The 15,664-nt window shown below is 35.7% G+C and overlaps 2 protein-coding genes across 5 annotated transcripts in view; one reads left to right on the plus strand and one right to left on the minus strand.

Annotated features, from left to right (window-relative positions):
- Window positions 1-1,475: 1,475 nt before the first annotated feature.
- Window positions 1,476-6,229, plus strand: LOC116114049. The gene is made up of 11 exons (XM_031400204.1): window positions 1,476-1,650; window positions 1,730-1,814; window positions 2,007-2,072; window positions 2,738-2,854; window positions 2,929-3,120; window positions 3,399-3,877; window positions 4,075-4,174; window positions 4,363-4,422; window positions 4,516-4,608; window positions 5,089-5,208; window positions 5,594-6,229. The coding sequence occupies exons 1-11, from the start codon at window positions 1,541-1,543 to the stop codon at window positions 5,930-5,932; spliced, it is 1,761 nt and encodes a 586-aa protein (XP_031256064.1). The 5' UTR covers window positions 1,476-1,540; the 3' UTR covers window positions 5,933-6,229.
- Window positions 6,230-6,361: 132 nt separating this feature from the next.
- Window positions 6,362-15,664, minus strand: part of LOC116114019 (brefeldin A-inhibited guanine nucleotide-exchange protein 5) — a 29,170-nt gene continuing 19,867 nt past the window's right edge. For 3 of the 4 annotated variants that reach the window (XM_031400166.1, XM_031400167.1, XM_031400165.1), the window contains 14 exons: window positions 15,027-15,644; window positions 14,461-14,878; window positions 13,289-13,528; window positions 13,015-13,138; window positions 12,762-12,910; window positions 11,670-12,026; window positions 11,056-11,222; window positions 10,755-10,984; window positions 10,261-10,436; window positions 8,441-8,557; window positions 7,818-7,954; window positions 7,381-7,714; window positions 6,997-7,092; window positions 6,362-6,824 (listed from right to left, as the gene is read on the minus strand). In XM_031400166.1, coding sequence (XP_031256026.1) covers window positions 6,762-6,824; window positions 6,997-7,092; window positions 7,381-7,714; window positions 7,818-7,954; window positions 8,441-8,557; window positions 10,261-10,436; window positions 10,755-10,984; window positions 11,056-11,222; window positions 11,670-12,026; window positions 12,762-12,910; window positions 13,015-13,138; window positions 13,289-13,528; window positions 14,461-14,878; window positions 15,027-15,644 — 3,226 coding nt within the window. In that variant the 3' untranslated portion in view covers window positions 6,362-6,761. Of the gene's footprint in view, window positions 6,825-6,996; window positions 7,093-7,380; window positions 7,715-7,817; window positions 7,955-8,440; window positions 8,558-9,070; window positions 9,737-10,260; window positions 10,437-10,754; window positions 10,985-11,055; window positions 11,223-11,669; window positions 12,027-12,761; window positions 12,911-13,014; window positions 13,139-13,288; window positions 13,529-14,460; window positions 14,879-15,026; window positions 15,645-15,664 lie in introns of those variants that run through there. The other variant, XM_031400168.1, reaches the window with a different exon arrangement.

A 15,664-nucleotide genomic window follows, 5' to 3' on the forward strand; every position in this document is an offset into this window, starting at 1 on the left:
AAGTCTCCTTAAAGTCATACCAACTCTTTTGTTTAGACCCCAAAGATCTAGTCAAGGTTTTGGAACTCCAGGTTTGGACAAATTATAATTTACCCCACAGGTTTAAAAAAGTGACAATTCTTACCTTGACATGTTCAACAAGTAACGATTTCACCTTAAAGAAGGGTAAATGTCTAATTTGCCCTTCGTTCGGGTGAAATTGTTATTTGTTGAAAATGCCAAGGACAAACTGTTTACTTTTTGAAGCCCGAAATAGTTTTAAACTCATGTGAGTCACGACTCAATTTGGGTCACATTGATGTCACCATTATTCCCAATGCATGGCTCAAAGCTAGAGGTTTAGATTTGCTCGGTCCAACCTCAAAATTTTATGGGTCAACACCATCGTCCTGCCGGGTCCAGCTTGTTGACTCTTCTTAATTAAAACAAAAGAAATTCTTTTAACTTTATCATACTTAATTTTGTTTTATTCAATTTTACAGCGCATAGTTGTTAAATTATGTCAATACGATTTTACAAATCCAAAAAACTGAAAGTAATTTGAAACAATAAAAACTTAGGCCCAACAATGAACCGATGGAATATTTAGCACGCGACATAACATAGCATTAAACATATTATATAGCTTAGTATAATATTGCGTTGTATTATATAATGTTATGTTAAATGTTATATAATGTTTGGCGAAACATTGTATTGTATTATTTTTATAGTATGTTGTATTTTCGTTTATGAATTACATTGCATAATATTATTTATTAAAAATTAGTATATTTTTGAATTATTATTTAACTAAAAATTGAAAAAAAGAATCAAAAGCTGGACTGATTAGTAGTCAATGAAAGTCAAAATAGCGGTGAAACATTAGTCAACATCGATCAGACGATGGTCAACAACAGTCAATGTCAATCAATGATGGTCAACGTCATTGACTACTGTTGACTATAGTTTGATCAAGCATTACAAATTTAAATTTATAAATATTAAATTAATTAACAATGTCTACTTGTTTAAAATTAATATTGAGTAAATTGCATTAACTTACGTCATGGTTTTATTTAGTATTATTTAATATAATTTCCTTATCATAAATATGAAATATAATTAAATCGTTTTAAAAGTATGAATCTAATAAAAATAAAAAATATCGTAATTTGTATAAAAGAGAAAAGGGTTCTTAATCCATGCCCAATACAGATATGAATCTTGAAGTCCTCCTTTTAACAAAAAGAAATTGTATCATGGCAAGCACAAGGCACTGGTGGATTACTGTTTACAAATACCAAAAAGTTAAAAAGTAAGAAAATACATAAATAAACTGAATCTGAAAGTGGGTTCTGTCGGTGAATGCGACTCCCGCTCGAAAGCGACTGACTCACTCAGAAAATCCATGAATCGATTGACCCCAGTCTCATCACTAACACTAACCCCACCAACTTCTCCTATTATTTCTTTCACTCACTCTTCCCTTCAAATATTCCCTCTTAATATAAAATTTTACTACAACAAATATTCTAAACTCAACGCAACTTAACTCGAGATGCTTTGTCTGAAAGCAGAAGTTCTGGATGAACAAGACTGCCTCCAACACAATCAGCCTTCTTCTCCTAGTACTATCAACAACAGTGGTTTCGTTCTTCCAATTAATTTGTGAGTGAAGACTCTGAACAATCTCTTTTACTAATTTTTGGGCTCATTTTGTGTTAATGTGCATTGAATTTGGTTACAGGGGAAGTTCCATTCATAGATATTTGTGGAAAAAGGGTTGGTCTTTTTCTGCTGGAGATGGGTCCCTTTGTCCGTCCGATTTCGAGGTATTGTTGCTGGTTCTTGATTATTTGAGCCATTTATTTGGACCCTTTACTACTGGCAATGCTGGGAATATTACTGATTAAATTAACGTGTTTGAGAAGTTTATAATTTTTTTTTTTATTTATTTATTTGTTTTTTTTTTTTGGTAAATTTATGAGATAAATTTTGAATGATGCTTCGAACCAAGAGTTCAGGTGTCTAAGCTGCCGAATAAAACAAGAGGGGAAAAATGTCTTTACAAATACCAGCTTGAGCAAGATGTAAGTGGATACATTTCCATTCATTATTTTCTACTTTTTTTTTTTTTTCTTTTTTTTTTCCTTCAAGTTGATAGATGATCTTTGTATTGAGATTTGTCTGTAGCTTGTGCTTTTATGTGTGCATGTGGGTGTGTTTTCATTTTTCATAGCAGCTTGCACAATATCTCTAGAAATAGAGGAAAAGATGTATATGTGAGTACAGATTAGTCTGAAGGCTTTAATAGGGGGGAATTCTTCAGTCTCTTAGTGTTTTCAAGTACGTCTTTTGGTTTATATTTCTGATGTCTTGGATCACACTACTCGGGACGTACCTAGAGAATTAGACAGAGATGAGTGAACAAAAGTTTTGTAGGAGTATAGTTACAATGTGGTGATTAAGTATTAAATTGCTAATGTGACTGGGAGTTTAGTACCAAATTAATCTAGTTTACTCTGGAGTAAAGAATGATAGCATAACATTTTTAATATAATTATTTTGATGTTGTGAATTCATTTCTCCTGTTGAACTGATTCTACCAGGGCATCAAAAATGCTAGCCTTTGTACGCAACTGTATCTAGGTTGATATCATATTCTTGCTTGTTAAGTGTTAAACTGCTAGATTTAAAAATTTGGATGAGTGCCATTAAATGAGCTTCAGTATTTACTACCGCATGGATGTTACAGATTAAGAAATTGCGACAACAATTACAAGAAGAGATTGACTTGCATTTAGCTCTAGCAAGTGCTGTTGAACACTCAGATCCAACCTTGTCAAATTCCCCCTGCCAGCTTCCTGATAAGGTCAATCTCTCTCTATTTGGATTCTTGTCTGTGGTATATCTGTTTTCTTTTCTTAGGTTCTTCATGGATTGTAGGCCCAAGATCTTTTGGATAGCATAGCTGTTCTGGAAATCACTGTATCAAAGCTTGAACAAGAAACAGTTTCCTTGCAATACCAGCTTAGTCAGGAGAGGAATGAACGTCGTCTTGCTGAGTATCGTTTAAGCCATACGTCCAGTACCGAGTTATCCTCATTCGACAGTTCTCAAGCTCACTTGCCACAATTGGTATTTGATTTAGATTTTACCTGAATACTCCAAGTGGATATCTGGATTTTAGATGATTAGTTGACAGTTAGTTCAATATATTGTTTATAACCAATCTAAATAGGTATCTGGTCTAGTTTTTTTATCTTCTAAGTTTTCCAGTGTCAAGACTCTTGGATCTGCTTATTTAGAATGTCAGATCTAGGGTACATCCTATGAACTTTTAGTGTATTTGAAGGGCTCTGCTACTGTCTATCTAAGAAAAGATTTAAGAGTTAATAGTCAATATTTTATGACAGATCACAAGACCTCGTTGTGAGAAAAGTGTAGAAGGAGAAATGAAAGAAATGCAAGCACTGCCAAATTCGATTGAAGAGCAAAATTACAATGACTCTGAGGATAATCTTTGGCACTACCCTTGCCGACTGTCTGAAGAAATGGTCCGGTGTATGAGGGATATATTTCTGTTCTTAGCAAATTCGTCCAAGCTAACTTCTTCTGAGTGTATAGCTTCACCATCTTCACCTCAGGGCCACCTTTCCTATTCTTCAATGACATCTTTCTCAGAATCACCCATTATTGCAAGGAGTCCCTCAGTTGATATGGAAAATGATCCTGATATCTTTGCAAGAGATCGCTCATTTGATCCTTACGGGGTTCCCAGAAAGGTGGACTGGACAAGAAATATTGGAAACTACAGTATGGCGGTTGAAGTCTCTTGGTTGTCTGTTGGGAAGAAAGAACTTGAATATGCTGCTACGGCTCTCAAAAGATTTAGGTTGGCTATCTCTGTTTGAAATAATCATTCCCCTTTCTGTCAGCCTTCTGACTGAACTTTCATTGAGGACCTTCTTTAGAAATGATAGATTAGCATTTCTGATGACCTCAGCGATTGGATTTTGTTATTTTGTATTGCCTTGGATGAGAAATTTGACATGCTATTGCTTTTGTTTTCCCTGTTTGTTTTCCATACAGGTTGTTCCTTGAGCATTTAGCCAGAGTAGATCTATATTGCATGACTTGCAATGAGAAGCTGGCATTTTGGATCAACTTATATAATGCTTTGATTATGCATGTAAGTCTGTTTTTATTCTTTTGACAGGAATTAATTATTCTTGACCTTGGCTCCCCTCCATTTTGTGCCTTAGCATGACGATCCTGTTGATAGCTATTATCTTTTAACCGGGTCAAGTTATTTATGATATTTCCTGATTCAAAAATCCGTATTGTTTTGACTTGCCTTTCTTGTGTCTGTTTTCTCAGGCATATTTAGCATATGGAGTTCCAACAAGTGAAATGAAATTATTTTCATTAATTCAGAAGGTCTGATGGTTTAGCTTTTCTTAAATAGACTGCTCGTATATTTTCTTTGCTACTTGTGAACTAATGTGAACAAAATGACATAATGGCTTGCAGGCCGCTTATACTGTTGGAGGGCACTCATTCACTGCAGCTGACATTGAATTTATCATTCTGAAGATGAAACCTCCAGCTCATCGCCCACAAATAGTATGTGTCCTTAATCATATTCATGAATTTCCCCTCCCACCTACTTCTTGTAAAAAGATTCTTCAGCCTCGCAGTTCTAGATGAGGGATGGTGACTCAGTAATCCTATTTTTTATACGATGATTGATAGTCAATAATAGGGTATGGTCTATAAGAAGACCTGCTGCCAAATTGTGGGCTTTTCACCTATCAGGTCGGCAGGCAATCGAATTGGCCGAGCAGTGGATGCTCTTGATCAATGATTGGGGGAAGCTTTATTCTCAAGCATTTTAGTGAACTACGAATTTTAGCGTTATATTTCTTCCTATTTTTCTTCAAATAGGAGGTCTTAAGAATTGTCTCAGGGAGAGGAAATAAGTGATTTACACTAACTCTTGTGCTCTTGTTACATGTGGAGTTTCTTGTCATTCATGTAGAACATTTTGAATCTTTCTTGGCAATGTCATTTAACAGATAATATGCTCTTATTATTTTGTGTCAGGCCCTGGTTCTTGCTCTTCAGAAATTCAAGGCATCTGAGGAGTTGAAAAAATATTCAATAGATCATCACGAGCCACTCCTACCTTTTGCTCTGAGCTCTGGGATGCATTCTTCACCTGCCGTAAGAGTTCATTATTTTCTTTATTCCTCCTGTACTAATGAAACTGCTACCTTAAAACAAAAAAACAAAAAAAATCATATTCTTTGTTCTCTGAATCTTCCATAGGATTTAATCAACCAGTTGATAATGCCTGCTTGAATAATTTCATTTTGAATATAACGATATGTTCTGCAATAGCTAGCTTGATAACTAGGATTTAGCACTTGGGGAAAATTATGTGGTAGTAGAATTGAGAATAATGGACAAAAAATGTTTGGAAACTTTTTCTTGCTGCCAAGTAATGCACCTACAAGAATCTTGAAATTTGTTACTGATATCATACCATGTGGTTGTTTAACTATTCTCAAAGAATCTTCTTTGCTGTTCCTTTCTCTTTTTAAATCAGGTGAGAATCTATCAGCCCGAAAATGTTACCGAGTTGCTGAAAGAGTCGTTGAGAGATTACGTGCAAGCGTCTGTTGGTATTAGCAATAAAGGGAAACTGTTGGTGCCAAAATTGTTGCATTGTTTTGCCAAAGGCTTGGTAGAGGACTCATCACTACCTGATTGGATCTGTCAATTCCTCTCTGAAGAGCATGCTGCCATGGTTAGAAAGTGTTCATGCCATCAGAAGTGGAGGCTTCCTGGTGCTCGAAGCTTCTCAGTCCTACCTTTTGATTCAAGATTTCGCTATCTTTTTCTAATGGAAGACGGAGACTGCAACAGCTTCGCCTCAGAAATGTAAAATTGATCAAATAGATGGTTCAAATCACCATTGGCGGAGCATCCAACCCTTCCAAAAAGTTACATATTGACCAGTAGATTGAGGCATTCTGATATCCGTCATGAAGGCAGCAATCCAACGATGCCATAGCAGAGTATGTTTACCTTTTTGCCTGTATAATATTGTTCATTGTTGATTATTGAATATATTTGCTTTCATGTTCTGACTTCTTCTGAGGGGCATTTTACAGCAGTAATTTACTAATTTGTATTAATTAAACTTTCTGATTTGCGGGTTTGAATCCGTTATTGAATAGATGAGTGAGATTCTATTTGGGAATCAAAACAATAATTGCTAAAAATCTAAGTTATCATCAATCTTCTTTTGTCAGAAAATAAAACACTATTAACATTGTCTAATGTCTACCTCTACCAGTCATCGGACAGTCCATTAAAAACCTGGAAGAAATTATAGAGCTTTCTGTGCCTATATAAAGTTTAGTATTAAAACAATTATTCTGAGCAACCTCCGACAATTCAAATTCGGATCATTTCTGATACAGCTTTCTTTATAACTTGTACCACTAACCAAAAAATGGAGATTACAAGAAACAACAGGCCAACATCGAAAGTTGTTTCCCCAGTCCTCCCCAAAACATGATAACTGCTTTTGAATAGTGTCCTTGAAGGACAAGGATAATGTAAAGAAATTACATAGCTACTCTTTCTACCAAATGGGATGTGTAGTAACAAATTAGCAAAACAATGTGCCGATCAGCTATGGAAATGGAATGTGCAGCAACGCTGAAAATCATTCCTTCCGAGGAACTTGGCAAAGTGGCAATTATACACTAAGGTAAGAGAGCTTTCAACTGCATCCTGAAAAGATCACCAAGCGCTCCACGAATATCCATCTGAACAAATCAAGATAAAATCAGTTTTTTCAACCGGGTTACTAACTTACGCATTATAAAAGGAAAAGAAATGAAGTTCCTTTCAAGTGGACCATTAAAATTTTTATTAATGAAATGTCAAGACTTTGTGCATGCTGCGGTAAATCTAAATAGTCTGGCAGAAAAGATTAACCTGCTCGCAGCAGACAAGTTTTGTAAGCAAAGGATAGAAATCACGCAGATGACTTCTGAAAATCTGATTGTTCATATAGCACATGCCTTTAAGCACCTGAAAAGGCAAAAAAGTACAGAAATCTACATAACCATTGCAAATAAAACAAGTGGATGGAACGAATAAGATAATCAAGTCAAATGTAATGTCTGTTCAGACAATGACAAGAAGGTGAAAAGAATAGACGCATGGGAATATGAAATTAAAGATAAGATCTCAAAATATGACAATGTACCAATCCAAAGAATTAGAAGTTCTTCAAGGTCTTCAAGCCAAGAAATGAAATGCATGGCATTACATACACCTACTAAAGAATCAAACACACCCTACATATCGCATCCATACCTTAACAATGATTGGGGAGCGTAACTCCAGAACACGGTGAATAGACATGTTTGTAGTTTCCCCTACATTGGACTGAAGATCAGATGCTTCCCTGAGTATCTGCTCACAGAAAGACACCAGTTTCTCCTCTGCTACCCCTTCTAGCTTCCCTTTCACATTAGACTGTTCAGTAAAGCTTGACTCATTGTTATCTGAAGCAGTATCTACATCTTGAGAACCATTAGATTTGGGTTGTTGCTCCCCACTGGCATCAAAACCTGAAGTTGTTTTCTGTAAGATATCCAAATATACGGAAGTCCCTGCTAATTCCTGACGAAGAAGATTCAATGGAGGCCTGTTCAAAGAAAAATTACTATGTGATACAGTGCTTCCGCTTCAAGTTTAAACAACAATGAGACGAAAAGTAAGAACGAAGCAAATTTCAGTGGGATTTTGACCTTTCAGCAGGAATTTGGTGCATCCGCACCCTGAGGTTGGAATATGAATTATATGAAGCAGCAAATTCAAGCAAGGAAAACAAAATATCCATTATTGCAATCTTTTGCGGTGTTTTCAACTTGTTCCAGTACTTTCTCTGCAAATTTTCAAGACATTCAGTGACTAAAACAGCTAAATTCTCCCATATTATATAAAAACTAAAGAATTGTAATAACACTAACAGAAGATACAAAAAAGATGTACAAGCTAACCATAGAAGGTAGTGTAGCCTTCCATATAGACCTGAGAGAGGTCATTCACTATACAAAAGTATTAAATCAAAAAAAATCCTAAAAGAGATCACAATCAATAGAACATAAACCAGTGCCCAAACCTAACAGATGGGAAGTGTATGCTTTCCACTGTCAAGTCAAATTTTCTTAAAACCTAACAGATGAGGTCAGCTTCAAAAAAGACAATGGAAGCATTTTGTGAAGAAAATCTCTACTTCTACACCCATCAAATTATATGAAAATTTATCAAGGTCCATACAAAAATAATATAAATCTGTTTCAAACTAAATAGCACTAACAGACTCAGCGGTATACGGTGATATAAACATGTAAAAGAATCATAACCATACCTGAATACTATCTATGGCACCAAGAAGCAATAACTGAGTGATGCATTTGCCCCTAATTGTTCCCCACAGTGGACTTTCTTCCTCATCTTTGGTATCAGGCTCCACAGCATCAGGAAGCTGTAGTTGGCATCAAACCAAGAAAACAGGAAAAACAAAAAGCATTTAACATTGGATACATTACAAATTAAGGCACAAGCATCAAAAACTTGAATCCAAAGGAGGCACTGCAAAATTTTAGGATAACAGCACTAGGAAGCCACAGTTGGCATCAAGAAAACAAGAACAATAAAAAGCATTTGATGTTAGATATATTACAAAACAAAACCATAAATTTAGGAAATTCTGGACGAATATGAAGTGCAGCAAAAATAGTGCAAAATTCTGAATTGCTAGAGTGCTTGAAAATGTTGGAAACTGTTATATTACTGCAATAGCTTGTAAATAAAGCATTTCAGAGACTTAAATACTCTCATAAACTAAAATAGATATGTAAAAAAGCTTGAGACAAGAAGATATCTTGATTCAAAATATATTTAAATGCAAAAAATCTAAAGGCAAATGAATATGTAAAAAGTAAGGTACTAAAAATTTATTCTATAAGGATAGAAAATATACTCTCTTTTCTTTTAAACCATACAGTAAACTACCAAAACAACTCGCATCTCAATAGCACAAAAACTGCAAGAACCAATCAACTAAGAAAAACTTAGAAATCCTATCACTTATTCATACCTCAAGTAACTCAAAAGTTCAGCTAAGTACTGTACTTGGGATATTACAGTAATGCCAAATCTATTTTCAACAACACTACCTATCACCCAGAAGCAATGAGAATGATATAAGAAAAACTTGTTCAAACTTGGAAGACCTATACAGTCTCCAATTCATCATGTTCTTGTCCTTTACACTTAGTACCTTGTCATCTGACAAAATCACAACAATGTCCATTAAACCTAGGGTACTAGCAATCCCCCAAAGTAACTCACAACCAGAGAAACCCTTACTACCATGAAAAAAATATTTAGGAAAGCACATTCCAAAGGCTCCTTAGCAAACCGAATCGTGCTTTAAGTAAAATATTCTCTTGTCACCTAGCCGAAAATTTATAAACCCTATGAAAAACCTCAGCCCTTCCCTATGTCTTTCCCCAAGCCAATTAAAATTGCCCAACAAGCCTTGTGCCACATCCAGTTCAAAGATTCCGGGCTGTCAATATCTGCGTATGCTCAAAATTGTGAGAAATAGACAAGGCCGAGGACCCCAATGTTCTTAGAGTTTGTTTCCTGGCTCCAAAGTCTGAAGAGACAATGGAAAGTCCATCAAATGTAATACTATATATCCACATCAAATTTCCCAAAACATTCAAGGCGTAGTTATGTGTATCGTTGAAATAATATATATATGAAATATGCATTTGTTGGAAGAAACAAAGAACAAAGGGATATGCAACCTATATTTGCGCATAAATGTGTATTTGTGCTATGTTCCACAAAACATAAACTGATTTCTTTTAAAATCATTGACATAACACAGACCAACAAAGCACCAGAACCATAAGTAGCATATTAGCAGTTCAAACAACCAATGGTCAAAGGATATTTCATGCCAATAACACCAGGCAAAACCTAAATTTCACAAAGGAGCTTAATAACACAAATTAACAGTTCAAGGTTTAAACATAGTTATCAACACAAGTGTATTGAAAGCAACAACAACGCTGAAAGAAAAGAAGCGGAAAAGACAAAAGAAACACAATGCCTATCTTTATGATAAACCTCAAATTCATAATCTGTAACTTTAAGAATCTCCTAGTATAGTACCTTATGTGGAGAAGATGGTACTGAAGCATCTGGTACAGGAGTCTTTCTAGAGGTAAAACTCCTAAGAAAACGGTTATCCATCATATTTCCCATGATCTTTTGGCCTAAGCTCTGATTCTGTTGAAGGAACTCCGCTTCAAAAGATTTCTGAGCTCTTCCTGATGGTGATGGAACACCTACAAGAACAAAAATTTTCACACTTAAAGTTGGCCCCTGAACACAGCACTTTAATGTCTGCTTTGGGCTGTTTCTACTCCAGTGTAAAGAAGTTAGCCTATTCATCCAAAGTGTAGGGAAGGAGCTGACTTTGTGGGCTACTGCGTGATTGAACTGCATCTACCGTTAATCACATTTTTCAATGAACTTAGTTTCTATAAAAGCAACCTTCCTATCAAATGAATAAGATAAAAAGCAACTTGCATAACTATACTGTTTCAGTAGTCTAAAAGTTCTCTAATGAACATATACTTCTGAAAAGTAATTGGAATGCAAACCTTCTGATCCATCCAAATGTAGCCCCAATGCTTGATTATGATCCAGTGAGACTGATGCATTAGGAGTCCTTGCAATGCCATCACCACCAATACTTGGGGAAGCAAGTGGCTGGCTATCCACTTCACCTGCATTGACCTCAGAATCTCCAATGACCACTGTAAGGTTTTTTGTATTCTCAAATCCCAAAGCATTGAGCAGCTCAAGTGGTTGAGTAGTGTATGATGCATCTCTGTAAATCAAAATAAATGTAGTTAGACAGAAAATAGAAACTAAACTTTACCAAATTATCAAGATAGGCACCTTATGCTTTTTAACAATGTATCCCAGTCACTTTCACTAAATTGGTGTCCTCCAACTTCTATGAGATGCACAAGTGCACCAAGAGAAATTGAAACAACCGACTGATCTGGCTTTTTGGCACAATCCAACAGCAAACTCAGCAGTGGTGGCAGCATAAAACACACCTCCTGCATGGAAAGGAATGCAAAGAAACTTCTCATCACCAAAAATATCAGAAATCTAATGACAAGCATAAAAATAGAGCTGAAAGGATCAACAAGTTAATATCGTACAATCATACTCTGCATGAATGGTCCTTACAGGTAAGTTTTTCAATGAATTAAATGTTTAACAAATAATCTAAAATTTTATCTGTCCCCTTCTCTCTCAATCAAGTTGAAAGGACCAATAAGTTACTCTCTTTATTAGGAGGATAACATCCAATAATTTTTTTATTAAAATATACATAATATCCAAAAAAATTGTTGGACATCCTCAACAACTCAATGCAACATTGCAATACCAATTCTGAGATTTACAGAACCGTATTTTCCCTCCCTTGATATTTCTGATGCTTGATCAAGCAGGTACAAACTAAAACAATTCAAAAATACCAACACTAAGCTTATCAATACCTTGTAGAAAGTGTTGAAAAGGTTGCAAAGCAACTGAAGGGAATGAATGCTGGTTTCACGAAACCACTCATCCTCAGTTGAAATTAAGCTTTCCTTTCCAGCATGTCTCACATGATCAAAAATAGGAAACAAGACGCGATGAAAAATGCTCTCCCAGAATGATGATGAGAACTTGCTACCTCTCTCATTCAACAAATCAAACAAAACTTCAAGTGCACAGCTCCTGACCTCTGGTCTAGGATCTGATGTCAGATCAGATAAACCAGCCAGCATTGGGAACCAATAATGCTCAGTCACATCAAGAGTTGCATCCACACTAACATCAATGGGCTTCAAATCCCCACCAGGTACAAGCCCCTAAATCAAAGAGCATGTAAATTATGCCAGGCAATTTACTTCAAAAAGCAATCAATGCAGTAGAAGATGATAAAACATGATAGATCTACACAAAAACGATGTATATAGGATGCAGCAACCATAGCACGTAAGTATCCTTTTGAACCGAAGAAATAAAGTCACCAGACCGCATTAGCCATACACACTATACGAATCTACATTAGTATTCTAGCTTCTCTCCTTCATATGGACACAGATCTGTCCAAAAATTTTGTCTTCTTCTATATAGCGTTGCGTTGAGACTTGTGCCCTAGGAAAATAACAGTTTGACTAAACATAAATGGTTAGAAAGTTCTGATTAGAACGTTCAAATCAGAGATCTCAAACCCAAGGTGTTGACTTTAAGGGAATTACAGACTAATCATATAGAGACCCCATTCTGTCATAGAGCTGAAATTATAAGATTTCTTTTGAGTATCATAATAACCAATACCTTAAGGAAGGAACAGAGCTTATGAAGCTTGCATAGTTATTAAAATTGATGTAAAAAAGGTAAACTCAGCTAATTTTCAATTCCAGATGCTGATTTAAAAGATTTACAAAAAGATAAAGTATCCAACAGGAAGAAGAAGATATATGTACTACAACAAATGATAAAAGCTTCAGAAAAGATAAATGTGCACCCTATCTTAAAAGTAAAAGGAAGAAGACGAAATAGGCTAAATTATATATGAAGATGATGAATAGAAAACAAACCTCTGCTAAACGATCTTCACATATACGGAGTAGTGCAATAGCCTTCAAACTTATTCGATGAGAACTTTTGTTATTGGCAAACCTGATAAGACAGTTGACGCAGTCCATGAAACAATCTCCAACCACCTGATCAAAGTGTTCCAATATAACTGCAAATACCCTTGGCGTTAGATCAACTAAAATTGGCAAAAATGAATGAAAAGCATCAACAAGTCATGTCAAGTATTACAGCAACAACTCAGATAATTTTTACCCTGCTCAACATTTTCAAATGCACTTTCAACAATTGATTCCAATTCATCATCAGCAGCAGCTGTGAAAACCATAAAAACACTACGCCACCCAGATTTTATGCTTCCAACTTTAGATTTTATCATCTGCAGTGCACACCAGCATTAGCCAATTGCATCATGATATAGCCATTACTAATAAAAATGTGGAGAAAAAAGAAACAAAAAATAAGCATTAGGAAGAAAGCTGAACATACTTAGGAAAAAATAAGCATTTAGGAAGAAAGCTGAACATACTTGAACAATGCAGTCAACAATCAAGCTCCTTATTTTTTCACTTCGACTAATCCGTATAAGAACAACAAATGGTTTAAGAATGTCATTTTGGAAAGTGAAATTTGTGAGTTCAGCACGCTCCAAATACTTCATTCCAAGCTGTCTCAGAGAATCAATGGCATACATAGCAATTTTCTCCTCAGGATGACTTCCAGCAGCAATAAAATGGTTTGCTAGGACAGACCATATTCTAGCCCATACCTATACGACACATCAGTACCAATTTTAAAATGTAACTACAATAAAATTGGCAGGAGATATCAAATATAACTTTGCCTTAAGTAGTGCATTTAGACCAGCTAAACATTTTTTTTTATTATTATAAGAAACATGAAACAATTCCATTAACAGTAAACATAGAACTATCGGCTACAATAACTTTAATTTACTTCTCAAGTTTCTCAATGAGCCTTATAGTATTGTCAACTGTGTTGAATAAAAGCAAAGCACAAAGGCAATACAACACTGAAAACCGATTACAAGAGTCCATAGAAAGGAAACTAACGTCCAAATATTCATTTATTTCCATAAATAAAATGTAAAGAGTCAAAATTTCTATCTTCTTCATCCTTTTTTTTTTTCTTTCCTAGTATTTAGTTCTCTCTCAATTTAACTTTTGAGCAAGTTAAAAGGCGTCTTGAATAGTGGAAGAGTAAAGCTCTAATCTGAGCATGACAGAAACACCTTAAGCAAGAGCACTATCATTAATACCCCTACTATTTTTTTTAGCCCGACAAGATAAACTTTATTCTACTAACTTATTTCTGTTAGACATTCTCTATTCCAGTTCAAGAGCAGCAAAAATTAATGGAAACAGGCCAATGAACTAAAGTTTTTCCAGCTAGATAAGATAAACTATAATCTGCCAACTTATTTCTGTTAGATATTCTCCATTACTTCAAGACCAGCAGGAATTAAATGGGCACAAGCTATTTTTTTTTTCAGCCAGATAAGATCAACTTTTAATCAGCCAATTCGTGTTTGACAACCTTAATTTCTGTTCAAGAGCAGCAACGGTTAATGGACAAGGGCCAATCCACCAAAGTGAATTCTATGACCACCCATCATTCCTCAACTAATATTGATTCAAACAAGCCCAAAATATGGCATTGGTGTCAGTAAGAAGGAAATACCATGCGTATACGAGCCATATTGTAATAGCTGATCTCAACAAGTTTTTGCAGGCTGAAGACACGAGCTGGAGTTTGCTTCAATTCTTCAGCTGACACACCACACAGCGCATTGAAGAACTCCACGATTGAATCACTGGGCAATTTAACAGTATTCACAAAAACTTGTTCAGCAGGTTTCCCAGCCAACTCTTTTAGGCTTTGAACAACAGCATCTCTGGAAATCTGATTTGATCCAAGCATGACAGTTGCAGCAATAGCTGGAGTTGACGTGATGAATTCAAGCCGAGAAACACATTCCAACACTGCATTCCATGTATCCTGAAGGGAGTCAGGATGTGCTTCACACAGAGCCAGCAAAGTTCGCAATGCTTCCACATTTTTACTACGCATTTCCTTTGGTGCATGCAAGAAAGTAAATCTGAAACAGATTTAAAAGCAAAATTACAACACTCAAGTTCTTCCCCGTGATCAAGAGCAAATCAGACAAATTTTTCAATGAACTAAAGGGCAATCATAATTGCATAGCACATAACATTTAAAAGAAAATAATGATGCTACTTTTTTACCTGACCAGAGATGTTAAGAAAGCATAACGCATGGTATCCATTCCAAGAACATGTGTAATATGTATCCCAGCTTTAAAACCTTCCATGCAAAGAACAACCCGAGGTTTATTCTCACCTTCCTCCATTGTAACAGAGAAAGCAGCAAGCAAAGGCCATCCTACAGCCTCCACCATGGGCCTTACAAGTTCAATCCTCTGAGAAGTATAAAAAACTCCTCTTTTTATTCCTTGATTCCGGAATATAGCCTGCGTTTGCTTGATGACAGCTTCACTTTCGGACTTAGTATCAGTCGAAGACGTCTGTTTTGGGAGCGCAAGATTAAGAATACTGACAAGGCCTCCTCTCTCTACACCTTCTGGCTTCTGTCTGTTGCTTTTAGTCAAGTCATCTTTCATTTTTATCTCTTCTTTAACAATAGAATCATAGATCTCCTCCAGGAGTTCTGTAGGGGCACATTCTTCAGCATCATTCACAGCATTCATACGTACAAAATCAGACTTCGACATTTTAGGCCAGACCATAGGGTTATGTGCGTCAGTATTCAACATTATAACTGAATATGCAAGAATATAAGCAGTATCTGCGTTCTTGAAAAGACCAGGATTATCTGCACAATATCTGCCAGAGCCACAACATAT

This window comes from Pistacia vera, unplaced genomic scaffold (genome assembly GCF_008641045.1).
Source record: "Pistacia vera cultivar Batoury unplaced genomic scaffold, PisVer_v2 Contig7, whole genome shotgun sequence".
Lineage (NCBI taxonomy): Eukaryota > Viridiplantae > Streptophyta > Magnoliopsida > Sapindales > Anacardiaceae > Pistacia > Pistacia vera.

Coding starts and splice junctions, on each gene's coding strand:
- LOC116114049 (XM_031400204.1), top strand. CDS start 1,541: ATGCTTTGTCTGAAAGCAGAAGTTCTGGATGAACAAGACTGCCTCCAA. Junction 2,073..2,737: donor AATACCAGCTTGAGCAAGAT/GTAAGTGGATAC, acceptor TGGATGTTACAG/ATTAAGAAATTGCGACAACA. Junction 3,878..4,074: donor ACGGCTCTCAAAAGATTTAG/GTTGGCTATCTC, acceptor TTTTCCATACAG/GTTGTTCCTTGAGCATTTAG.